This window comes from Miscanthus floridulus, chromosome 10 (genome assembly GCF_019320115.1).
Source record: "Miscanthus floridulus cultivar M001 chromosome 10, ASM1932011v1, whole genome shotgun sequence".
NCBI classification, from domain to species: domain Eukaryota; kingdom Viridiplantae; phylum Streptophyta; class Magnoliopsida; order Poales; family Poaceae; genus Miscanthus; species Miscanthus floridulus.
Genome location: NC_089589.1, coordinates 101,505,174 through 101,531,197, shown reverse-complemented (window position 1 = coordinate 101,531,197; position 26,024 = coordinate 101,505,174). Strand labels below are relative to the sequence as shown.

At 53.1% G+C, this 26,024-nt stretch overlaps 1 protein-coding gene across 2 annotated transcripts; it reads left to right on the top strand.

Annotated features, from left to right (window-relative positions):
- Positions 1-2,415: 2,415 nt before the first annotated feature.
- On the top strand, positions 2,416-4,519 carry LOC136485201 (uncharacterized). Of its 2 annotated transcripts, none has more exons than XM_066482126.1 (3): positions 2,416-3,015; positions 3,767-3,871; positions 4,240-4,519. In XM_066482126.1, exons 1-3 carry the CDS (start codon positions 2,641-2,643, stop codon positions 4,360-4,362), a joined length of 603 nt encoding a protein of 200 aa, XP_066338223.1. In that variant the 5' UTR covers positions 2,416-2,640; the 3' UTR covers positions 4,363-4,519. The 2 variants fall into 2 exon arrangements, with proteins under 2 accessions (XP_066338223.1, XP_066338222.1); XM_066482125.1 differs by having other exon boundaries at positions 2,423-3,015; positions 3,767-3,874.
- Positions 4,520-26,024: the final 21,505 nt, after the last annotated feature.

Sequence of the window (26,024 nt, the reverse complement as noted above, 5' to 3'; positions counted from 1 at the left end):
AGTTTTCAAGTGTTTTTTCAAGTGCTTCGGACGTATGTTGTAAGTGTTTCCACTGTTTTTGCCGTATGTTGCATGTGTTTCATCTGGATGCAAAAGTAGACCAGGATATTGCACATGCTGCGAGCAGACACGGGAAGCAGGTGCAGGTGGAAGCGTCCCCACGTGCGCGCGGGAAGCGATGGAGTGGCACGGACGAGCAGGCAGGCTACCGAGCAAGCGGGCGAGCAGCGCAGCAGGCCAGCAGCCGCGGGCGTCCGGGAGCTAGGACGTGAGTCAGGCTGCTACCGCCACGCCGCTCGCCGCAGCTGCCCACGTGCGCTGCTCCCTCCTCGCTGCCGCACGGTCAGAGCCGTCTTGCCGGCTGGTCGTGCCGCCGCGCGCGCCCCCTACTCGAGCAGTGTGGCCACCGCGCCTCCTGCACGTGCCGTCGCGCGGTCACAGCCGCCTGGTCGCGCCCCCTGTTCGAGCGGTGCGGCCACCACGCCTCCTGCATGCGTCGCCACCGCAAGATAGGAAGGTTAGCAAGGCTAAGGTTGGGACTTCTTGGGTCACTGGAGTCTGGAGTACCGGAGAATGGCTGAGTGGTGTGGGCCGGTGACTATTTGAATGTTGATGGCGCCCAGATTCTGCATCTGAGAACGCTGCGGCGACCACAAAGAACAAATGTTGTGACGATCACTGAATTTATAAACTGGGTTCAGTTTTCTAGTTTAACTAAACTGAAGAACACCCCACACGTTACATTGAGGTTTGCTTAGACATAAAATTCACTACCACAGATTTGATTTTAGGAGACAGATGGTTAGATTAAGAGAGACGGAAAAAAGGAACACCGCCTTCAGAAATGGAGAGGGGCGCTAGGGCCTCGAGGCAAGGCCCGCCTTTATTAACACTCAATGAACAGAAGTGGCCACGTCACAATAATCGCCTCTCTGTTAATGTATTATCTGAGAGTTAGTTGTTGTAACACTAACACGACCACCGCATGTTAACAGAGGCTCCTCTCTATTAATGCATAACAGAGAGGCTCTCTATTATTGCAACTATATCGAGATTAATTATCCACTTTGTCACTCAGCTTTTCAGAAATATTAAGCATTATATTCACAAAACCGGATTAAAAAGCAAATAAAATATCTAGGACTTCAATGGGGACGATAAACTACTACAAATATATTTGCTTCAATTTTTAACCGTTATTTCCATGAAGAACTCTACTACATAGTGGCAGGACAGTCATTTATCCACCCATATGAAATTGTTCATCTAAATTATGGTTGGAGGCAGCGTTCAAACTTTCAGTTGAACTAATTTTGTGAATTCAGTGTTTCTTTTTTAATCTAAACAAAATAATTCGTACTAAACGATTTTGATAAATTAAATTGCTTTCCTATTATTTTAGTTAGACATGCATAGGTGAACATTTATCAACGTGTAGTGTAGTCTTTAAAAGTCTCCCTTTGCAAGAGATCTTAGGTTGCATGGTTGGTTGTATAGTTCGGTGTTTTTTTTCTTTTATTTTTGCTCATATATTATACCTGATCGGTATAGTTACTTCCTGCTGGCTGCTGCTGTTTTACTTTAGTTTTGTGGCCCTGCGGCTACTCCCTCTCCCAAAATAAATGCATGTCTTATACTTTGAGGAGTCAAACAAACTTAAGTTTGACCAAATATATGCGAAAAAATAATAAGATTTATAATATCAAATAATCATCAATACATTAATCACATCATATATTTTTACACTAATCAACTTTATTTTAGAGATACAAATTTTAAAACTATTTTGTTTATAAATCCTATTAAACTTAAGATTGTTCGACTCCCAAAGTGCATTTTGAGACCGAAAGAGTATAGTCTACAGTGCTACTGCAGTAGCACAACCAAGCAGTGCCGTCGTTCAAACTTTTGGCCTGCTCTTCCGATTATAGGTCCTATTCGTTCAGCTGAAATTTAGTTTATGCTGATTTGTTGCTGCAGAACAGGACCATATATCTGATTGGACAGGCATGCATTCTAGACTTTCGAAATCTTGAATCTGCCTGAAATTCGGAACGAGCTTCATCAAATTCAGTGATTTTACTACTGGAGAAAAAAACAGCACGGAATTGAAAATCTTGGTTGTCTGGTTGAGAATCGAGATAGGAGGAAAGGACCCAAGGAAGTGTCCGGGCCGTGCACGGTTTCCTTTCTTGGAAAACCGAAGCCACAAGCTTCGCGAAAACTTGCGCAAATGGTCCAACCTGCTGCTGCCGGCGTGCACGCTTCAGACTTTTTTTTATTATTATTTTACAGAAGAAACTCCAGCTCCCTGAGAGCCGGCCGGCCGCACACGTGTCCCGCCCACCGCCTCCCATGCTCCCGCAGGCCGCAGCCCCGTCCGCGTCCGGCCGTTCCCGCACTCCTCCACACGCCACCACTTCCTCCGTCCCCAGCCGCACGAGCTCTCCGCGGGATCCCGGCCCTCCATTCCGCATCGAGGCCGACACGACGGCCAGATCCCGCCCGCGCCGCCGCCAAGGCCAAGCCAGCCCGGTCCTCCGACTTGGCCTCTCCTCCGCCTAACAACGCCTCGCTGGCCCTCGACGCCTCGACGCGCACGAAACCGACGACGACCCAGTCCAGTCCAGCCCCGCCGCGATGGCCATGGCCGTGATCCGCCTCGCGCGCCCCGCCTCCATGCGCCCGCCGTCGGCCGCCGCCGCGTCCCCGTCGCTACGGCCACGGCTGCGCCGCCTCCGCGTCGTGAGGTGCCGCGCCGGCGGGGAGGGAGGGAAGGGGGAGGAGGAGGGCGAGGCAGAGGCGCCCGAGTCGCTCTTCGCCAGGGAGCTCCGGCGGCGCGGGATGGCGCCGGGGGCCCGCGCTACGCCCGCCGCGGGCGCTAATAAGGAGGCGGAGGAGGGGGCGCCCGAGACCGGGGCCAAGCGCCGGGTGGCGGCCGCCGAGTTCGAGCGCGGCGCCGCGGCCGACGGCCAGCGGGAGCGGTCCATGGCGCTCAACAGCGAGGGCCTCGAGGTGCGCTTGCCGTCCCTGCTTTCTTTCTCATTCCTTCTCTCTCGCGCTCGCGCCATTTTGATCGACATAGTTGGCTTTTCCGGAGCTGGAAGACCATTCTTTGGTAGCACGGCCATGTTGGATGCGGCAAGAATTGGATATGGTGTTGTGCTAGTAATTGAACAATGCAAACGTGAGGGCTTGGCATAATATGTGCTTAATTTTCCCAAACTACTGAACTAGGCACTAGTCAGGGAAAGGGAAGGAGTTGTTCTGTCTTACTGGTTCTAGTAGGTAGAGATACACTGTTATCAAAAGGAGACAAATTGGGCTTCTTTGTGTGATTCTATTGGTATTTCCTCATCAACATCGCCCTGGTTTGTAGGGAAAATTGTCAATTTACTGAGCAACACTTTTATCCTTTTTGGTAGGTAATAAATTGGCACATGGTGTGTGTTAGAGCATCTTCTGGAAGATTACTGGGCCCTGATTAGTACAATTTTCTGTCAGTTGTGTATTGATAGTTGAACCCATGCTCATGTACATGTTTATATCAGTTAAATAGTCATGTTCAGAAGAATATTCACCCGTGTCAGCTATCTATTCAGCAGTACTATATGATAATCAGATAATCAACAGCTGTTCTGTCTTCACCTTATCATTATTTACTGAAGAATTTTTGTCTAGTACCGGTTATCAGAGCAGTAACAATGTGATAATAAAATAATCAGTGACTTGCCTTTCCCTTATAATTGTTTATTTCTTTCCACAGGGTCTTGTTCCTCGGGCAAAGTTACTACTATCACTTGGCAGTACCTTCTTTCTGGCATTTGGGCCCCTGATTCTTGTCACCGTCTCTCTTTTTGCTGGTTTATATGTGGTAATCCCCTGCTAATCTCACCTTTCATGTGCTACTGCATGTTCATGGTCCATATGTGCTCTGTTCTTAATCTACTTTCTGCTTGCGTCCATTACCTGGTTGCTAATCTGTTTATATGTTTTAACATTGTTGAACATACTCAGTTAAAATGAATACGATTTTGTATACACTGAATGGGTTTCACTATGTTGGAAAATATGGAAATGAAAACCCCGTTGTTTTCAACTACTGCTATTGAGTTTACTCATCTAGAATATGCAGAGTAGCTCTATCTAGCTGACAGTTTTTACTGATGATCTTATATGTATGTATAGTTGAATCGACCAGAGTGTCCGCATCGTGATTGACCTGGTTTCTCGTTGCAGTACTTTGGACCGAGTTTTGTACACGATGCAAGCAAGACACCGGTGTCACCGCCACCGTACATTGATCCATACGAGCTACTGGAGGACGAGAGGCTCAGCCGGCCCTCTCCAGATGTGTTCTGAACTTGAATAGTGCAAGAACCAGTGCAGAAGTGATTACAAGAAATAGTCATACATATCCCAACGCTCTCCTTTTTTTTTTACTAGACTTGTAACATGTAAATGCAACTATAGCTGTAGACTGTTATAATCAAAATTTCAATACGCAGTGTTCCATCCATTGATTTCACGTCAACCTTGGCGCCCATGTCTCAAGTCTGAACAGACTGAAATCTTCCAAGCGCTGGCTGCAAATCATCAGTTTTTTTCCGGCACCTCCTATATAAGCAATATATAACGTGAGATTTTGTGGAGAAGGGATTAATAACCACGTATATTTTTCCTTTTTTCCTCTAAGCACCGGAGTCATTTTTTCACTATTTATTGAATAGATAGAGATATTCACATCCAAGATGAATGCATTACATGTTTCTGCAGCAACACTCTATTTTTTATAGAAACATTTTTTTCCACATGAGGAATTATTTGGATATCCTCTTATCTATCTCAATCCACATGTGTTAGGGTAAACTGGGGTGGAACTTACCCTAACTTACACCGTAATGCACCTCAACACATTTTGACTGAAGTGAATACGGGAGTCTCTAAACAAGCCAAAGGGATAAATTCCTACATGAGAGAAAAAATTCCTAACTGTGCACTACAGTACGTAAGCATGCCAACGGGGATAAGATATGTCCACTTTAGGGAAGAAAGTTTGGTGCGGTCCGGCTGCACCCAAGCACGGTGCGCATGATCCGGCAACTTCCGTCTTTTGTTCACCGCTCAGTTTGGTTTCCAACGCTGCTCATCTAACCATCGGAGATCAATTCCTGGACACGTGTCTTTCATCGCTGTGGGGTCTGCACCATGCGTGGGTGCAGCCAGGCTGCACCAAATTTTCTTCCCATTTTACCCTTAGCTAGCCATGTGTTTACTTGTCTTCCTCCTCTGTTGTCTTCCTCTTTTGTTCTTCGCTAACTAAAGCAACACTTAGCTTCCTCCTCCGTACTAACTACTTTGTCCAGGATTTATGATAGCTACTTTGTTTATCTTTTTAGTTAATTTTCTTTGCTCTGTTTTGTCTTAGATATACTCTATCTATTCTTTTTTACTCCTTCCGTCTCAAAATAAGTGATGTTTTCGATTTATCCTAAGTCAAACCATTTTAGGTTTGACCAAAGTTATAGGAGAACATCAATATTTATGACATCAAATAAATAAAATATGAAAATATATTTCACGCTAATTTTAATAATACTCATTTGATATCATAAACATTAGTACTTTTTCATATAAATTTGGTCAAACTTGAAATAGTTTGACTTATGACAAACCTAAAACATTACTTATTTTGGGACGGAGAATGTGCATGCCACATTAAGTTTGTCTTAAGTCAAACATTGCTATCTTTGACCATCTATTTTTTAAAGAAATCCTTATAGTTTTACAACCTATGAATTACATATTATGGAATTATTTTTCATAGTGAATTTAAAAAACATAATTCTTGTGTTATGAACCTATGCATATTTTTAGATATCGGTGGTTAAAGATATAAAAGTTTGACTTATGACAAACCTAATGCAACATGTAAATAAAAATGGAGGGAGCAGTAGTTAAGCATTATCCTAGCCTATGTAATGTGTATTGTCACTTGTTTCAGTTCTGTACGTAGGCTAGCTAGTAGTAGGGCCTTGTCTTTTTTAGCTGGTTAAGCTGTCTCATTCTGCTGTATCTCCTGCATGTTCCTACGAGTCACCCTACTCCGCTTCGAGTACTTCTTTAAACTATATTCCAAATGAGCTCAAAATGTATTTTGATTTGATTTTATTTTTTTATTTAAAAAGGTGTTAAAAATAGTTTGTTTGGCTTCCATCCTTTCAGTAAGAACAATTTTAAAATGGGTTCTAAAAACTATGATTTTTCCAAAAAAATGTTTATAAAAGTTTGAGAGTTTTTAATTTGAATTCTTTTGGAAGTGATCAAAATCCTTCTTAAGAAAAAGAAAACCTCTTATTTTAGGCCGTCATTCTCCTTCCGGCCCACTTCCTCTCTCTTCTTGGGCTTCACCCATCTTTTATTTCTTTCATCGGAAATACGCAGAGCGTTCGTTCGTGACTCTGCGTCCGGACGCGACTCTCTAGGTGTCGGGTTCATAAACCCAGGGTCCCTCATGGACCGGCTTCCCAACAGAGGCTCGGCCCAAGCAGACAACGCGTAACTCATGGGGTGGCCCAAGTGCCTGAACGATAGACCAGAAAGACGATCCAAACACCGACCGGAAGGCCTGGCCGAGGAGGAACGGTGTCCGCTTCTGACTCCGGCCAACCTCTCCGACCGGAGCACTCGCTTCGGTCTCCAGCCCGCCTCCCGACGGCCTCTCTGACCGGAAGACTTGGCCAAACACCACTTCCGACCGACCCGCGTCTCCGACCGGGGGTGCGCCGAACCCCTGCTCACTGCTCTTCTCCGACTGGCGCGATCAGAGCCGACTGGAACCCACCGACCGGGGACGCCCGCTCGGTAAGGGCCAGAAAATGGACGGAGAAAGTAAGACAGAGCGCACAAGTCAAACCACAATACTGAGGACCGTACCCTGTACACCTGCAGAAACAGTAGTCTACAAACCTCCCTGGCATGACAGAGCCCAAACAGTGTTGTAGGCGTCGACATTTTCCCCTACAGTATTGTGGGCGCCATTAACTCTCACACGGTAAGGCTCCCCAACATGCCTCTGGACATCAATAGTGTTGTGGGTGCCGGCATTTACCGTACCGGGCGAACATGGTAAAACCCCTTGCATGCCTCCAGGTCTCGACAGTGTGGCAGGCGCCGACGTCTGCCATACTCGAAGTAGACAACACAACCTCCCACATGCATCTGATATCCAATAGTGTTGTAGACGCCTACCATCATCCTGTACCCGCCGGTGTGGGCAACAAGGCTCCGAAACATACGTAATCTCTCCCTCTCACTTATAAGGCCATCCCCTTCAACTATAAAAGGGGACGCGCTCTCTCCCAACATGGAGGTGATTCCAGATTCATTAGATCGATCAAGTTTACTAGTTCACAACCACAGAACCGCCAGGTTCGGACCCCAGGCACATGCTTGAACACTTAGCTCATAGCGGAGCTCCTATCACTCTCGGCCCTTCCGACTAGAGCACGACCGGACCTCTTGTACTCCCCATCTTTCTCCTTCTCGTTTGTAACCCCACTGCAAACTTCAAGCACCTGGGCTCAGGAATAAAGTCACCGACCAACTCAAACTAGACGTAGGGCATGTTGCCTGAACCAGTATAAACCCTATGTCATTGAGTGTTAGGCCACCTCCGATCACAACGTACGGCAAAACTACAAATATTTACTTGTTGGTCACTTTCTACACCGACAGTTGGCACCGTCCGTGGGGAAGACGCTGTACGTTCAACACTTTTTTGGTCATCGAATGGCCCACTTTTCCGCCACCATCGCCATGGCGGGCTCAGGCGATACGATTCACTTTGGCTCACTAGAGTTTCCCGCGCTCTCACCTGTTGGGATGTGGGTTCCACCCATCTTCGAGCCATCCCAGGCCTTCCTCCTTGGAAGCCTGGACTTCGTCGCCGACCGGCTCGGCGTACTACACCTCTGCGAGGAGGCACTCGTTCCAGCGCCCATCGAAGGGACGCCCTCCATCGGCTCCAGGACGCGCAACGACTTCAACGACGAGGCATTTGTGCTTCATTCCAAGCAAACTCTTTGATCAAACCCCGCTGTAAGTAATATGCATAGTGTTATTTACTATCCATTTACTATCTCCCGCCGATTATCCGGAGGGACCGTATTGACCGCACCACGAACACCATACGACCGGTTCCCCTACGGCCTCGCGTCCCCCGTGGAAGCGTGCGCTCGGGGGCTCCGAGGGACGCTGCCGCCATCACCCCTCATATCCGAATTCATGCGAATGGTGAGCTATGCTCCTACCACTTTCCACGAACTACCGGATGATGAGGGTTAGAGCGACAGCTCCAGCATCGACGACATGGCACCTAGCCACTGTCCGTCCTGGGAGTGCGCTATGGCGGACGCTCCGAGACAGCCGTTGGTCGTTGCGGAGTCTGCACAAACTCACACCCTTCCAAACCCGCGTGTGGGGGCCCTCGTGTTTGCGCAAGGACACGCCAAGGAACTACGACAACGGCGGCATAACCAGCCGCCGCCTGCGCTGGCAAGCTCGGTGTAGCATGTTGCGCCCCATGCGCATGACCCGACGGGCAGTGCCCGGGGGCACGCCCGCCAGGTCCAACACGACATCATGAACAAGGGGAACAATCTCCCATAGTTCGCTCGGGCTAGCCAGAACATCGCTGTTGCGGCAATGTTTCTGCGCGGCGTTCCTGAGCTCGTCAACCCCCAGGAGCGGGCGGTCTACCGGAACCTTTGGGTTCTAGTAAAAGCCGTCGCCGTTCAACAAGCGGAAAGCTCCGCATCACGACTCCGACACGTGCCCTCTCTCCCCATTGGGGAGCGGGGACGCGCCAGATGGATCTCTACATCCGCTCGCCGCTACAGCCACTAGGTGCGGCTCGGGAGGCAGCAGTCATGCCTCGGTCCGACCTAGCACCTGCTCCGCACCGACCGCCAGTACACGAGCGGCCCGGTCCACACCAGGATGCTCGTAGCGTCGTCAGCAACCAGCATCAGCCCCGACATGATGAAGACGTCCATCGGGCGACGGTGAGAGCAGGCGACATGGATCCCGACCGAACCATCGAGGGGAGCGGTGAAGTGCGCCCCAAGCACTGTCACCGGCCGGATGACCGGAGTCCCAGCCCTGAGGGCCTAGGACCATGGGCCTTTGACCGGCATATCTGGAGAGCGTCGTTCCCACAGTGCTTTCGACCGCCCACCAACATCACCAAGTACACCGGGGAGACAAACCCCGATATTTGGCTCAAAGATTTTTGGCTCGCCTACCGAGACGGAGGGGTGAATGATGACTATTTCATCATTTAATATCTCCCCATATGCGAGTGGAAACATGTTTGGGCATGGCATGAATTCCTCCCGCACGGCAGCATCCGCGACTGGGCAGACCTCAAGAGGGTTTTCATCGGGAATTTCTAGGGGATGTATGTCCGCCCTAGAAACTCCTGGGACCTCAAGAGTTGCTAGCAGGAGCCTAGCGAGTCCCTACAGGATACATCCACAGGTTCTCCCAACGATGCAACTTCCTCCCTGATGTCGTCGACGCAGACATCATTAGCACATTCCTCTCTGGGATGACCTGCGAGTCCCTAATCCTCTCTGGGACGACTACAAGCTCGCCACTGTGGTCGTCAACTCGTCCGAGCTCCCTCGGCTCAGGGAATCATCGATCCTGGCAGTCCCAGACTATAACAAACCAACCTCCTCGATGGCCTTCTATCTGCTCAAGGAAACCAAGGCGGTGGGGGTCGACCCCACTGACCCGTCCAAGACGGTGCGGATCAGGACCCAGCTCCTGGCCAAATAGGAATGCGAGCTTGTCGACTTCCTGCGCATCAATCGCGATGTCTTCGCATGGCAGCCCTCTGACATGCCAGGCATACCACAGGAGGTCGCCGAGCACGCGCTGCGCCTCATCCTGGGTTTGAAGCCCGCCAAGCAACGCCTGCACCGTTTTGACGATGAAAGGCGTAGGGCCGTAGGCGAAGAAATCACTAAACTCCTGGCAACCGGATTTATCAGAGAGGTATTCCACTCTGACTGGCTTGTCAATCCCGTTCTTGTTAAAAAGAAGACCGGGAAGTGGAGAATCTGCATTGATTATACTGGCCTCAACAAAACATGTCCAAAGGATCACATTCCTCTACCGCGCATAGACCAGATAGTCGACTCCACCTCGGGTTGCGAGATCCTCTCCTTTCTGGATGCCTACTTGGGCTATCACCAGATCCTGATGAAAGAGTCTGATCTGCTCGCAACCTCATTCATCATCCCATATGGTTCATACTACTACGTAACCATGCCATTCGGCTTGAAGAATGCTGGCGCCACCTACCAAAGGTGCATGCAGCAATGCTTCGCCGACCAAATAAACCCGCTCGATCAGCCTGATCAAGCCGAGCGGCCAAGACCAACGATCACCGTCTATGTTGATGACATAGTGGTCAAAACAACTCAAGCTTGCGACCTGATCACAAACCTGGTCGCAACGTTCGTGAACCTCCGAAGATTCAACATCAGGCTGAATCCCAAAAAATGTGTTTTCGGGGTCCCAAAGGGGAAGCTGCTAGGATACATTGTGTCCGAGCACAGCATCGAGGCCAACCCCAAAAAAATCATGACCATCTCTAACATGGGACCCATACGCAACATCAAGGGCGTGCAAAGGCTCACCGACTGTCTGGCTACCCTAAGTTAGTTCATCTCCCAACTCGGTGAATGGGGGATGCCACTCTACAAGCTCCTCAAAAAGACGGACACTTTCGTCTGGACTGAGGAAGCTCAACAGGCCTTGGAGAGCCTCAAAGCGTCCCTGACATCAACCCCGATCCTCGTCGCTCCCGAATGGGGAGAACCCCTTCTCCTCTACATCGCGGCCAGCAACCATGTGGTAAGCGCCACGCTGGTCGTCGAAAGGGAGGAGCCAGGACACCAACTTAAGGTCCAGCGGCCCATATACTTCGCCAGTGAAGTACTCACCGACCCGAAGGTCCGGTACCCCCAGGTGCAGAAACTCCTATACGCCATGCTGATGGCTACCCGAAAGCCCCTGCACTACTTCACCGACCACGAAGTCGCGGTCGTCACTTCATACCTGCTCGGGGATATCATCCGCAACCGCGATGCCGTGGGATGGATCACTAAGTGGGCACTCGAACTCATGGGCCACGACATGAGGTACATCCCGTACCGCCATTAAATCTTAGGCTCTCACAGATTTTGTCGCCGAATGGATAGAGGTGCAGCTACCAACCCCGGACGTCACCCACAAGTACTGGACAATGTATTTTGATGGGTCCATAATGGCGCCCGGCTCATGGGCTGGAGTGGTTCTGATCTCCCCGGATGGGAGTAGGCTCTGCTATGCCATCCACCTCCACTTTTCAGCCTCAAACAATGCCACGGAGTACGAGGCCCTCATCAACGGACTACGCATCGCCATCGAGCTTGGTGCTACATGACTCTACGTTCATGGCGACTCAGAGCTAGTTGTTGATCAGGTCATGAAGGAGTCCTCCTACAAAAGCCCTCTCATGGCAGCATACTACCAAGAGGTGCGCAAGCTCAAGGACAAATTCTAGGGGATCGAGCTGCATCACGTCCCCCGAAAGGACAACAATGCCACTGATTTTCTTGCAAAATTGGCCATCAGACAGGATCCATCCCCAAGCGGGGTCTTCATCAACGACGTCCACGAGCCGTCCGCCCGCATCTTGAAACGTCTGGCCCAAACACCCCCTGATGCCTAGCCGGCGCCCGAGGGCTTCGACCCCGACGCTAAGGCAGCGCTCGGGGGCTCCGATCCCAGTACCTCCATGACGATGTCACCCATCAACGTCGCCGTATTGGCACTCGATCAAACCGACTAGCGAGCGCCACTACTTGACTACCTCCTCAAGGAGGTTCTCCCACCCAAAAGGACTGAAGCCTGATGGATCACTCGATGCGCTAAGACCTTCGTCGCGCTCAGTGATGAGCTCTACAAACAAAGTCCATCATGGGTGCTCATGAAGTGCATCCCCACCAACCAGGGGAAGCAGCTCCTCCTCGAGGTCCATGCAAGGATTTGCGGACATCATGCGGCCCCAAGGTCGCTGGTCGAAAAAGCCTTTCGCCAAGGTTTTTACTAGCCCACCGCGCTATGAGATGTAGAGGAGGTCATCCGTAGGTGTGAAGGATGCCAGTTCTATGCTCGGCAAACCCATTTGTCGGCACAGGAGCTCCAAACCATCCCCATCACCTGGTCATTCATGGTCTAGGGCCTCGACATGGTGGGACCCCTAAAAAAGGGCCTAGGTGGCTTTAGTCACCTACTCATAGCCGTCGACAAGTTCACCAAGTAGATAGAGGACAAACCCATCACCAACATCCGCTCGGAAGAGGCAGTCAAATTTTTCCTCGACGTCATCTACCGGTTCAGCGTTCCTAACTGTATCATCACTGACCACGGGATTAACTTCACTAAAAAGAAGTTCCTAGACTTCAGCGATGGATATGGCATCAGGATCGACTGGGCCTCAGTCGGACATCCACAAACTAACGGTCAGATCGAGCGTGCCAACGGCCTGGTCCTCCAAGGACTAAAGTCACGCATCTTTGACCAACTCAACAAGTACACCAGGCGATGGGTTATAGAGGTCTCAGCGATCCTCTAGAGCCTGAGAACGACCCCAAACCGATCCACAGGGTTCACACCATTCTTCCTGACCTACGGAGCTAAGGCAGTGCTGCCCTCTGACCTTGACCACGGCGCCCCAAGAGTGAAGGCTTTCGACCATGACCGAGCCGCGGAGGCTCAGCAAGACGCAGTCGACCTACTCGAAGAGGCCCGCGAGACGACCGTCATCCGCTCCGCTTGCTACCAACAAACCCTACGCAGGTACCACGAAAGGAAGATCAGGAGGAGGATACTAGAAGTCGATGATCTCGTACTCCGGAGGACCCAATCAACGAAGGAAAAACACAAACTCTCTCCACCATGGGAAGGGCCCTATACGGTGACCGAGGTAATCCGGCCGAGCACCTACCGACTGGAGGACAGCAACGACAACGTTCTCACCAACACTTAGAACATTGAATAGCTACGTCATTTTCCCCCTAAATTTGGTCTTACCGCTTTTTAGTCAACACTTGCTCCTATAAAAGCACCCCAGCCTAGGTCGCTCGAGGGCTCCATGAGGGTACAATACTAAATATTACCTCTCTTTTTTACTATCACATGATAAACAACTTTGTCCCCGAACGGAAGCATATTCCATTCCTTTGATTGCCCTACATGACTCTGTTCTTACTCCCAACCGAATTTCACCTCACCATGACCTATGGTTATAAACAGCCGAGCCCCGTGGGCCATGCCCAGGTTCTTAACGGTTGCAGCCTATGGAACTAATAGGCAGGTGCACAAAAGAAGGGGATAAAAACAAAAGTTATGCTAAGATAAAAAAACAAGGAACGGATAGTGGTTCTATCACATGATAGAACTGATGTATTCATTGATAAAAAACTGTTCACACGAGGGCTCACCCACGAACTCGGCTATTACATTTTCTTAAAACTACTTTCATTCCAAATACTAATGCGGCCGCTCGACGACATCACATGACACCAAAAGAAAGGCTACGGCACACGCCGCTGGACATAACCACCTCCATAGGGGCCCCGCCCGGTTCCGCTCGCTCGACTTCGGCGAGTGCAACGGGTACCTCAAGGGACCCGCCCGGTTCTATTCCCTCGACTTCGGCGAGCGCAATGAATACCTCAAGGGTGTCACACCCATAGATGCTCAGCAGAAGAGCATGGAGCTCCAGACCTTCTCATGCAGTTGAGGCAGCTCCTAAGCAAAGAAGTCGCCACCGAAGTATGGCCACCATGGCTAGAAAAGATGTCATCAAACTTTATGAACTGGCCAACCTAATTAGCCGTAGGCGCAGAACCCTCCACCGGCATGATCCTGAGCAACTTGCCCTCCGATAAGGCTCGCCCGGTGAAGATCCACCGAAGAAAATCCTCACACGGCTCTATCCCAAAAAAGGCCTCGCAGATGAATCCAACACGCCACCCCCTTTGGCAGAAGCCACCCCTTTTCAGGCAAAGATGGCTAGCAACCGCCTCGGGTAGCCTCTAGCTCAACATCGCGCTTTGGATTCACGAAAGGATCTATAAGTCCTCCCCCTCGCTTACCCTCACTCTCACTTAGGAACTGCCGCGACATACAGGCACTCTCGGTGAGGAAGAAGGAGAGACAATAGTTGGAGAATAGGAAAAGGACTGCGACGATAAGCCATCTCCCCCCCTATGTAAGGAGGAAACACGACAGCTGATGCGGGGCAAAAGATCAGAGCAAAAAACTCTCCCACATCCCCCATTCAATGCGGATGGGAAATGATGGGACGCACACTGACCGACAGAACGACACCTGGTCAGATGGAACGATGCCTGGTAAGATGTGACATGGCCTAGGTATGGCCCACCACTACCGCACAACGGGCGCAAAAACCGAAGCGTCACCCCACGCAGGTGGCCCTCCGCTTCCCCAGGCGGGACTTGTAAAAACCCAAACAAAGGGATCTCTGCTAGGAGAGACCATCGGACTTCCTAAAGTCGATCGAACAGCTCAAGAAGACACCAAGAGATAGGTAAGGAGCAAAGGGATGCCCCACGTAGGCCATGCCAACTCTATCATGAACGATGAGCATGGGTCCCGGTCGGACATTTTTGACTGGAGCTCTTCAAACCCCATCACTCGAGTCATCCAGGTAACACTACCAACCCCCACTATTTCTTTATATATAAATCATTCATACATCCATACAAGCATTCATTCCATACGCTCGTGCCCCTAAATGATTCGGGCCCTAAACCGCCTGGGGGCTCGGGAACTAAGCATCGCACATGCAGTGAAATGCATCACAACACTCTGTGTTGCGTCATGAAGCGACAGTTGCCTCATTCGACATGAGCAAACCACAGAGCCAGGGGAGAAAAATGTAGATGAGCCCCATGTGGCCCTTGCCCAGTCTGGCAGACATGATCATCTCAACCTTCTTGTTCGATCCTAAGCCTCTACCAAGCCCACAAAATCTCCATCGAGGGTGGCCATTAGGCCATCTAGGTCGGTCTTCGGAACGACCTAGGCATCTACCAGGTTATAGGTAAGGGAGCAGTGGAATGTCACAAGAGGGCTATGCCAACCCCGTCACGAACGATGGACCCGAATTCCACTCGATCATACCCGTTAGCGAGCTCACCGAGCGCGTCACTCGAGCCCGAGCGATCGGGACAAGGGATAAAACTCAGCCCCTCCGGTTGTGAGAAACTGAGGATGGGGTATAGCATGCAACTCAAATCGACCCCTACTCAGGCCCAACGGGGCTCGGGGGCTCAAGACATGAAATGCCTAGGTCTGTGACCCCGAACTCGCCCCATCCATTGGCTACGCTTCGACTGCACACCAAACGCCTAGGTCTAAGACTCCAAACTCGCCCCATTCAGCTACGCTTCGACTGCACACCAAATACGCCTAGGTCTATGACCTCGAACTCGCCCCATCAGGATCCACAAGCTCTGGCTCACCCGATCCCTAACTAACTAACTAACTAACTAACTAACTGCCACGGCTACGTGGGCTGCAACGAGGCTAGGATCTATGACTCTGACTCGCCTGATCCCACGGCGCACATCGATGCTAGGATCAGCGAGCTCCATCTCGTCCGATCCCTATACTAACTGCCTCGACTGCGCGCGCTGCACCGAGGCCAGGATCCATGACTCCGACTCGCCCAATCCCACGGCGTGCACCGACGCTAGGATTAGCGAGCTCCGTCTCGTCCGATCCCTATACTAAATTGCCTCAGCTGTGCGGGCTGCACCGAGGCCAGGATCCACGACTCCGACTCACCTGGTCCCCCGGCGCGCACTGACACCAGGACCCGCGTGCTCCGTCTCGTCCGATCCCTAAACTAACTGCCTCAATCCCACGGCGCGCACTGACGCCAGGATCTACGACTACAACTCACTCAATCCCACGGCGCGCACCAACACCAGGATCTACGACTATGACTTGCCCGATCCCATGGCGCGCACCAACATCAGGATCCACGAACTTCGTCTTGCCCGATCCCAAAAAACTAACCACCTCGGCTACGCAACGACACCTTGGTTGATGACCCCGTCTCGACTAAAAAACACGCACACACGCTCGCTGGACAACACCCCCTAGAAGATTCTACCCAAATCGCCCGGGGGCTCGGGGGCTACACCCGCGGGTGCGCTCGCGCGCACCCGCTGACGAAACAAAAAACTTCCCCCGCTGGCAAACGCAAAAAAAAACCTAGACGATTCTGCCCGAATCACCCGGGGACTCGGGTGCTACACCTACGGGTGCGCTCGCGCGCACCCGCCGTCAATGACAAAAATCCCACAGACGATTCTACCCGAATCACCCGTGGGCTTGGGGGCTCCTGTCGGGTTCATAAACCCGGGGTCCCTCGTGGACCAGCTTTCCAACAGAGGCTCGGCCCAAGCAGACAACACTCAACTCGTGGGCCGGCCCAAGTGCCTGAACGATAGGCCAGAAGGATGATCCAAACACCGACCGGAAGGCCTGGCTGAGGAGGAACGGCGTCCTCTTCCGACTTCGGCCAGCCTCTCCGACTAGAGCACTCACTTCGGTCTCCAGCCCATCTCCGGACGGCCTCTCTGACCGGAAGACTTGGCCAAACACCACTTCCGACCGACCCGCTTCTCCGACCGGGGGTGCGCCAAACCCCTGCTCACTACTCTTCTTCGACTGGCGTGACCAGAGCCGACTGGAACCCACCGACCGGGGACACCTGCTTGGTAAGGACTAGAAAACAGACGGAGAAAGTAAGGCAGAGCGCACAAGTCAAACCTCAATATTGGGGACCATACCCTATACACCTGCAGAAACAGTACTCTGCAACCTCATTGGCACGACAGAGCCAAAACAGTGTTGTAGGCGCCGACATTTTCCCCTACAATATTGTGGGCGTCATTAACTCCCATATGGTAAGGCTCCCCCACGTGCCTCTGGGCATCAACAGTGTTGTGGGCGTCGACATTTACCATACCGGGCGAACATGGTAAAAACCCTTGCATGCCTCGAGGTCTCGACAGTGTGGTAGGCGTCGACATCTGCCATACCCAAAGAAGACAATACAACCTCCCACGTGCATCTGACATCCAACAGTGTTGTGGGTGCCTACCATCATCCTATACCCGCCGGCGTGGGCAACAAGGCTCTGAAGCATTCATACTCTCTCCCTCTCACTTGTAAGGCCATCCCCTTCATCTATAAAAGGGGACGCGCTCTCTCCCAACATGGAGGTGATTCTAGATTCATTAGATCGATCAAGTTCACTAGTTCACAACCACAGAACCGCCAGGTTCGGACCCTAAGCACACGCTTGAACACTTAGCTCATAGCGGAGCTCCTGTCACTCTCGTCTCTTCTGACCGGAGCCCGAACGGACCTTTTGTACCCCCCATCTTTCTCCTTCTCGTTTGTAACCCCACTGTAAACTTCGAGCACCTAGGCTCAGGAATAAAGTTACCGACCGACTCAAACTGGACGTAGGGCATGTTGCCTGAACCAGTATAAACCCTATGTCATTGAGTGCTAGGCCACCTCCTATCACAATCTACGGTAAAACTATAAATATTTACTTGTTGGTCACTTTCTACACCGACACTAGGAGTGGGCCCTAAACAAAAAACAAATCCCCATTCCCTTGTGCTTATCCGCCCATCCCTCCTGACCCACACCCCACTCCTCGTGCTTATACGTCCGGCCCCAAAGCAGCGTGGCTGCTCATCCATCCGCCCCTTCTCCAGCACGCGCTCGTCGGGCCGCCGTGCCATTTTCTTTCCCCGTCGCCGGCTCTGCCGCGCGCCCTCACTCCCTATGCCACTCACATGCGTGGCAGTCACCTACGTCGCTCGCTCACTCACCGTGGCGCCTCAAGTCTTCCCTGGTCGAGCCAAGGGCACCCATGAGCGTGGCCAGTGCTGGTGGTGCTCGCGCGCCACGGTTCGTCGTCGGCTCCCACGCCAACCACGGGAATCGACTGGCCCAGCATTCCCTCCCCTATGTTGCATATGTATGTTTCAAGTGTTTCAGACGTTTCAGATGTATGTTGCAATTATTTCATCTTGGTGTTGTAAAAGTAGATCGGGGATGTTGCACATGTTGCATATGTAGCAAGTGTTTCAGAGGCATGTTGCAAGCATTGTTCAAATGTTTCATCCGTTTCCTTCCAGACGTCTGTTGCAATTTTTTTTATCTGGATGTTGCATAAGTTTCACACATATGTTGCAACGAAATATTCCAAATATTTCAGTTATTTCAGTCTTATATTGTAGCAAGTGGTTTCATGATGCAAGTTGCAAGTTGCAAATCTAGATGTTTCGTGTGTTTCACACATGTTGCAAGTGTGTTCCAAATGTTTTATCTACTTTCAGACATATGTTGCGTTCAAATATTTTTCATGTTTCAAGTGTTTTATGCTGTACGGTCGGGAGCGAGTGGACTGGGCGTGCAGCGCGCCACGGGGCCGTCAAACGGTGGTGCTACGATCGGGATGCGCTGGGGACGTGCTCGTCCTCAGCTACTCATCCCGCCTCGTGAGTGCTGCCGGTGCGGAAAGAGAGGAGGGGGCCAGGGGTGACCAGCGGGTGCAGAGAGGGGGCAAAGTGCACGCGTGGGGCGGGTCGAAGGCGGACAGGAGCGGGCTACGTGAACGTCTGGACGAACACGTCTATCCGGAAGTCCGGACGCATGCGCCCACGCCCTTCTTTCATCGGAAGCCCTTTTTTCTCCTCGGCTTTGCCGAGCGGTCCATCAGCAAGTCCTGGCTCGGCCTTTCCCCAGTGCCGCCGCACCTCCACGCACTTGGGCCGGCCCGTTACCTCGGCCAGCGGCAAATCCGCCCAACGCCAGAAGCCCAGAACCCCTTCTTGGCTTCTTCACCCCTGTGCGACTGATCCATCGGGCCCGCCCTCGATCCGTGCGACCGAGTCGGAGCGGGCAAGCACAATAAAGCCGCGACTCCACGTCATCAGAAACCCTGCACAGCGCCTGGCCCACACATCCTCTTCCTCCGCACAGAATAAATCGGGCGCCCCTGTCGTTTCCAAACCTCGCCTGCCGGCGCCGCCTCAGATCTCGCGTCCACCGCTTCTCCGCCGTCCGTAGCACGAGAATGATTCCGGCCGTCTCCGCCGCCAATATTGATCCCATCGGGCTCACCGTTGTTCCCTGCTGGCTGCTGCCATGGAGCCGCTCCACACACCTTGTCGCGCGCCTCTGCCGGAGATCGTCCTCAGGCTGTGCGCGCTGCCGTCTGGGCGCCATGGTCGGGCCTGCTCCCGTCAGCACACGCCATCGTCGCCAAGCCGCCCCGACCGCTCGATGGCCCACCGATGGGCAAGATTGACAGCTGACCGAAGTCAACATCACCGCTCAACCGAGGAAGAGCCGGTCAGCGCCGGCGTGTCTGCAGAAAAGGTCCCTAGCTGCCTCTCTGGTTTCTCTGAATTTACATATGAAAATGTGTGTCTTGGTTGCTTTGGGAAATCGCTTAAAACGTATTTATCTTTTGCAAAAATACTCCTGAGACCTGTTTTAATCATAAGGCCGTTTGGTTGACATCAAAGTCTGGGCAAAAAAAAACTGCCATAGATTTGGCAAGTCAATTGTGAGAGCTTCACAAGCTTCGGTAGCAAACCAAATACTAGCCAAAATTATGGCTTGCTAAATCTTTGGCATGACAAATTTTGAAAGCAAACCAATCAAGCCCATAATTAGCTTACCAGTTTTAAATCTGTTTTTGATGAAACTAACACTCACGAGTTCGTAACAACGTGTAGTATAATTTTTTCATGATTAGTGTTGCATGTTTGCTCTGTGGTTTTATTTATTTATTGTTTGTTTGTTTGCATGTACCGATTATGTTCTCGTGTGGGTTCATCGTTCGTTACGCTTAGGTGGAGAGCAGTTCATGATCATCGAAGACCAAGCATTTGAATAGTTCGAGTAGCAGCAGATTGGAGAAAGGTTAGTGTCCCTTGTCCTTTGACCATATTCTTTATCTATACATGCAGTTTAATTCACTTTTTATTCATACATGTGTCTACTTTTGCATACTCACCAAGTTTCCTATTTTTCCTTTTGTGGGTTTACACATGGGTAGTAGTAGTCTTGCTTAGTTAGTTCAACCATACTAATGACATATGCTCTGTAATTTTGACTAATGGTTTATACAACACTTGGTACTAAAATGTTAGCTTTTTAGCAACGCGGCATCTAGGGACTGTGCGTTGGGTTTCTTACCCTAAAGACATATTCGTGGTCGTGGACCGTCCATCTAGGACATTGTTCACCGTAGAGGACGGCCCAGCGCGAGTGGCTGAGGGACAGCGCGCGTGATTTCTCTGTAGCGTTCGGTTTGTTACCAGTTTGTTAGAGTCAGGAGTGATTTCAGGAATTTGTTATCAAGTTTGTTAGCAGCGTGGGACAGTACCTATATAGGCCTAAACATTTGGAATTAATGATTTTTTAGCCTGGGATTGGAGATATTCTCCCCTTGGGCACCCAGCCGTCCTGTTCATAGCATTCCTGTTGTCGGGCCTGCGGCGACGAAGACGGCGCCGCCAGTCCGCCGCCGCCGTTCATTCTCACACGCCCTCCATTCTCCTCCCTACTTCCTGAGGTCCAAGACACGCCGTAACAACCTGGTATCAGCCATGTCTTCCTCCGGTTCTGGGACTCCTTCCGTGCTCGCCGCCGCTTCCACCACCGTTCCGTCCACCGCCATTCCGCCGCCACCGACGCTCACCTCCGCCGCCCTCGTGCCTTCTGTACCACCAAACACCACATCCACACCACCTTCCGTCGCATCTGATGCCATCGTAGCCGCCCTCTATGGCATTCAGCAGCAGATGCATCTACAGTTCGGCGCCATCAACGCTCGCCTGGCCGCCCTGGAGGGCCCGACCGCGCCGCCGGCGCCCTCGTCATTCCAGTTCGGGTTGCCTCAACTGCCGGCACCTGACCACGGTGCTGTTCCATGCCTGACGGCGTCCGGCGTGGTCATGTCACCGCTCACCTCCGCACCGGTGGTCTTTCCATCGGTTCCTCCACCCATGTCAACCCTGCCCTCGTTCTTCCCATCCACTACCACGCTCCCCACCATCGTCACCTCACATACCCCCTCTGGCGAGGTCCCGATAACCCAAATCACCTTCCCACATTCACCATCCCCATTGCCATCCTTCTCATCCATCCTGCACGCTCCCATACCCTCCGTCGCCATGCACTCCCCATCCCCACAGCCCCACATCCCCCACATGGCCGTACCCCGTTATTCCAAGATGTCGTTCCCCACCTATGATGGGAAGGAGGACCCCCTCGGGTGGCTGAACCGCTGTGATCGATTTTTCCGCGCTCAGTTCACTTCGGAGATCGAGAAGGTGGGGATCGTGTCATTCCACCTCACTGGCGTGGCCCAGCAGTGGTACTTCATTTTGGAGCATGACACTGGCGAGCCATCCTAGGAGCTGTTCAAGCGGCTTTGCCACCAGCGTTTCGGGCCACCTCTCCGGACAAACCATCTGGTAGAACTGGCGCGGCTGCCGTTCTCATCTACCGTCGTGGCATACCTGGAGGCGTTCCTGGCTCGGCTGGCGCACGCGGGTCACCTCGAGCCGCTGCAGCAGGCCCAACTGTTTATGGGGGGCCTGCCCGACTCCATCCGCATTGATGTCGAGCTCCTCGAGCCCCGCGACCTCCAGAGCACCATGAGTCTGGCCAGGGCGTACGAACGCCGCAACATGCCGCGGCCGCTAGCATTGCCGGCGCCCCCAGCGCACCCACCGTGGCGCCCACAGGCCGCGCTCCCGGCGAACACCAGTGGCCAGGACACCCTGGCAGCCAAGGCGTCGCCCGCGCCGCGCCCCTTCTAGATGCTTACGCCGTCTGAGATGGCAGACCGCCGCAAACTTGGCTTGTGTTACAATTGTGACGAGCAGTACGTGCGTGGCCATCAGTGCCAGCATCTGTTCTACCTGGAGGTGTCGGACTATGTGGTCGAGGAGCCAGAGGATGACACTCCGGTCGCGTCCGAACCAGCCGTCGAGCAGGGCGGGCAGGCTGCCCCGTTCGACCCGGACGCCCCAATGATATCCCTTCACGCCATCACCGGGATTCGATATGAGGACACCATGCAGCTGAGGGTGCGGATTGGCAACGATGAATTCACTGCCCTCGTCGACTCCGGTTCAACGCACAACTTCGTCAGCGAGTCGACTGCGTGCCGTGCAGGCCTCCACTTCCACGACAGCCGCAGCGCGCACGTGGTCGTGGCCAACGGTGACCGCGTCACGTGCCGTGGCCTCGCCCGCGACGTCACCATCCACATCGGCGACGAGTATTTTCAGGTGGACTGCTACTTTATACCTCTGGACTGCTATGACATGGTCCTGGGGGTAAAGTGGTTGCACACGCTGGGCTCAATCCTCTGGGATTTCGACGACCTTTGCATGGCATTTTGGCACCACGGCAAGCGCGTGTTTTGGCGAGGCATCGGCTCCACCAGATGGGACGTCTAGCCGATTGGTCGTCGACATGCCGCACGGGCTACCTCTCATCTGGAGGACTCTGTCCTCCTGGACCGCCTCCTAGACTCCTACAACGATGTGTTCGCTGAGCCAGTCGTCCTACCACCGGCGAGGCCCTGTGACCACCGGATCCACCTCAAACTCGCAACAGAACCGGTGGCAGTGCGTCCGTACAGGTATCCGCAGCTTCAAAAGGATGAACTCGAAGCACAGTGCGACGCCATGCTCTGCCAAGGCATCATCAGGCCCAACACATCACCTTTCTCGGCACCCGTTCTGCTGGTCAAGAAAGCAGATGCAACATGGCGCTTTTGTGTTGATTATAGAGCGCTCAATGCAGCCACGGTCAAGGATAAATTCCCCATCCCAGTGGTCGAGGAGCTGTTGGATGAGCTCCATGGCACCAATTTTTTCACAAAGCTCGATCTGAGGTCCGGATATCACCAGGTTTGGGTTCACGCGGACGATGTACCAAAGACGATGTTCCGGACGCATCATGGCCATTTTGAGTTTCTGGTGATGCCGTTCGGATTGTCAAATGCGCCATCCACTTTCCAGGCCCTCATGAACTTTGTCTTGAAGCCGTTCCTGCGCCGCTGTGTGCTAGTCTTTTTCGACGATATCTTAATATACAACAGCTCCTGGACAGAGCACCTACTTCACCTGTGCGCTGTCCTGGACGTGCTGAGGGAACACCGGCTGCACCTGAAGCGATCCAAGTGTGCTTTCGCAACCTCCTCCATACAATAATTGGGACATGTGATTACACCGGCCGATGTCGCCATGGACGCCGTCCAGACATGGCCACAGCCGCGGTCGGCCCGAGGCCTCAGGGGCTTCCTCGGCTTGGCCGGTTACTACCGGCGTTTTATTCAGCACTTCGGCACGATCGCAGCGCCACTGACGCAGCTACTCCGCAAGAATGCCTTCCAGTGGACGGATGCTGCAACAGACGCATTTGATGCCCTCAAGCACGCCTTGTCCAGCGCCCCTGTGCTCCATCTGCCGGATTTCGACGCGTCGTTCATCGTTGACTGCGACGCGTCGGGGTCGGGTTCGGCGCCATTCTTCACCAAGGCGCGGGACCCTTGGCCTTCTTCAGCAAGCCATTCGCGGCCAGACATCTCAAGGTGGCGGCCTACGAATGCGAGCTCATCGGCCTTGTCCAGGCGGTCCGGCACTGGCGCCCCTATCTTTGGGGCCGCCCCTTCGTCGTGCGAACGGATCACTATGCCCTCAAGTACATGCTGGACCAAAGGCTGTCGACGATCCCGCAACACCACTAGATAAGTAAGTTGTTCGGATACGATTTCAGGGTGGAGTATAGGCTGGGCTGACTGAACACCGTCGCCGACGCTCTGTCGCGCCGCGACGGCGACGCGCCGGTCACAGCGGACAGTGGCCACACCGAGGCGGATGCGACCGCGCTGACTCTGTCCACGCTGTTCGTGGCCAGCTTTGACCTCTTCACCGAGCTGCGGCGTGAGATCGTGGCCGACGACGCCCTGCGCCAGCGCCGCGACGCCATGGCCATGGGCGCTCACGACGATCTCTAGAGCGTTCGGGACGGCCTGCTGCTCCGGGATGGCAAGGTGTTCGTTCCGGCGACGTCCGCCGTCCTCGATGACGTTCTACGGGCGGCTCACACTGTCGCCCTTGAGGGCATCCAGAAGACCCTGCAGCGGCTCCGCGGCGACTTCTACATCGAGCACGACCGCCGTACCGTACGTGACTACGTCCAGGCATGCTCCACATGCCAAAGGAACAAGACCGAAGCGCTACATCCTGCTGGCCTGCTCCAGCCGCTCCCCGTGCCAACGCGCGTATGGACGGACATATCCATCGACTTCGTTGAAGCGCTACCCAAGGTACATGGCAAGAGCGTATTACTGACAGTGGTGGATAGGTTCTCGAAGTACGCCCATTTCATCCCTCTGGGCCACCCATACACGGCGACTTCGGTGGCCCGGGCGTTCTTCAACGACATCGTGCGTCTCCACGGATTTCCGGAGTCCATCGTCAGTGACTGTGACCCGGTGTTCACGGGGCACGTGTGGCGTGACTTGTTCCGCATGGCCGGGGTCCAACTCCGCATGAGCACCGTGTTTCACCCGCAGACGGACGGCCAGTCCGAGGCGGTGAACAAGACGATCGGGATGTACCTGCGATATATCACTGGCGACCGCCCCCGCGACTGGCTAGACTGGTTGCCGTGGGCGGAATTCTGCTACAACACGGCCTACCACACCTCGCTGCGCACTACGCCGTTCACAGTGGTGTACGGGCGGCCACCGCCGGCTCTCATCGCCTATGAGCCGGGACGCGCATCGACGGAGGCCGTGGAAACCTTGCTCGCTAACCGCGACGAATTCCTGGAGGAGGTGCGAGCTCGGCTTCAGCAGGCCCAGGAACATGCACGCCGCTTCTACGACGCCAACCACAGGGACGTCACGTTCGCTGTGGGGGACTGGGTGTGGCTTCGCCTACTCCATCGACAGTCCCTCACAGCTGGCGCGCGTGGCAAGCTTGGTCCTAAATATGCAGGTCCCTATCAAGTCCTGGAGCGCATCGGCGAGGTCGCGTACCGCCTTCGGCTGCCGGACGGCGCTCGGATCCATGATGTGTTTCACGTGGGGGTTCTCAAGCCCTTTCGTGGTTCTCCACCGCCGTCTGCTACACCGCCATTGCCCCCACTTCAGCACGGTCGGGCCCTCTTGCTGCCCGAACGCGTTCTCCGCTCCAGTCTGCGGCGCGGCGTCTGGCACATCCTCGTCAAGTGGGTGGACATGCCAGCCTCGGAGGCCACATGGGAGCCGGTGGACGGTTTCCGCGCTGCTCATCCTTCGTTCTAGCTCGAGGACGAGCTGTTTCCCGAGGGGGGAAGAGATGTTATGGTCGGCACCACGTATCACCGTAGAGGACAGCCCAGCGTGAGTGGCTGAGGGACAGCGTGCGTGATTTCTCCGTAGCGTTCGGTTTGTTACCAGTTTGTTAGAGTCAGGAGTGATTTCAGGAATTTGTTATCAAGTTTGTCAGCGTGGGACAGTACCTATATAGGCCTAAACATTTGGAATTAATGATTTTTTAGCCTGGGATTGGAGATATTCTCCCCTTGGGCACCCAGCCGTCCTGTTCATCGCATTCCTGTTGTCGGGCCTGCGGCGATGAAGACGGCGCCGCCAGTCCGCCGCCGCCGTTCATTCTCACACGCCCTCCATTCTCCTCCCTACTTCCTGAGGTCCAAGACACGCCGTAACAGACATACAAACATACAGGGTGTAGCCACAAGTACCCTGCTAATGGATTGGGCTGGAATGGGTTAAACAGTTTGGATTGTGGTCGGATGGCTCTGTG

Bases quoted from the DNA above. Each gene is read 5' to 3' on its own strand.
- LOC136485201 (XM_066482125.1), top strand. From the start codon at position 2,641: ATGGCCATGGCCGTGATCCGCCTCGCGCGCCCCGCCTCCATGCGCCCG. The intron at 3,016-3,766 runs GTGCGCTTGCCG...TTCTTTCCACAG, and splicing joins TCAACAGCGAGGGCCTCGAG to GGTCTTGTTCCTCGGGCAAA. The intron at 3,875-4,239 runs GTAATCCCCTGC...TTCTCGTTGCAG, and splicing joins TTTTTGCTGGTTTATATGTG to TACTTTGGACCGAGTTTTGT.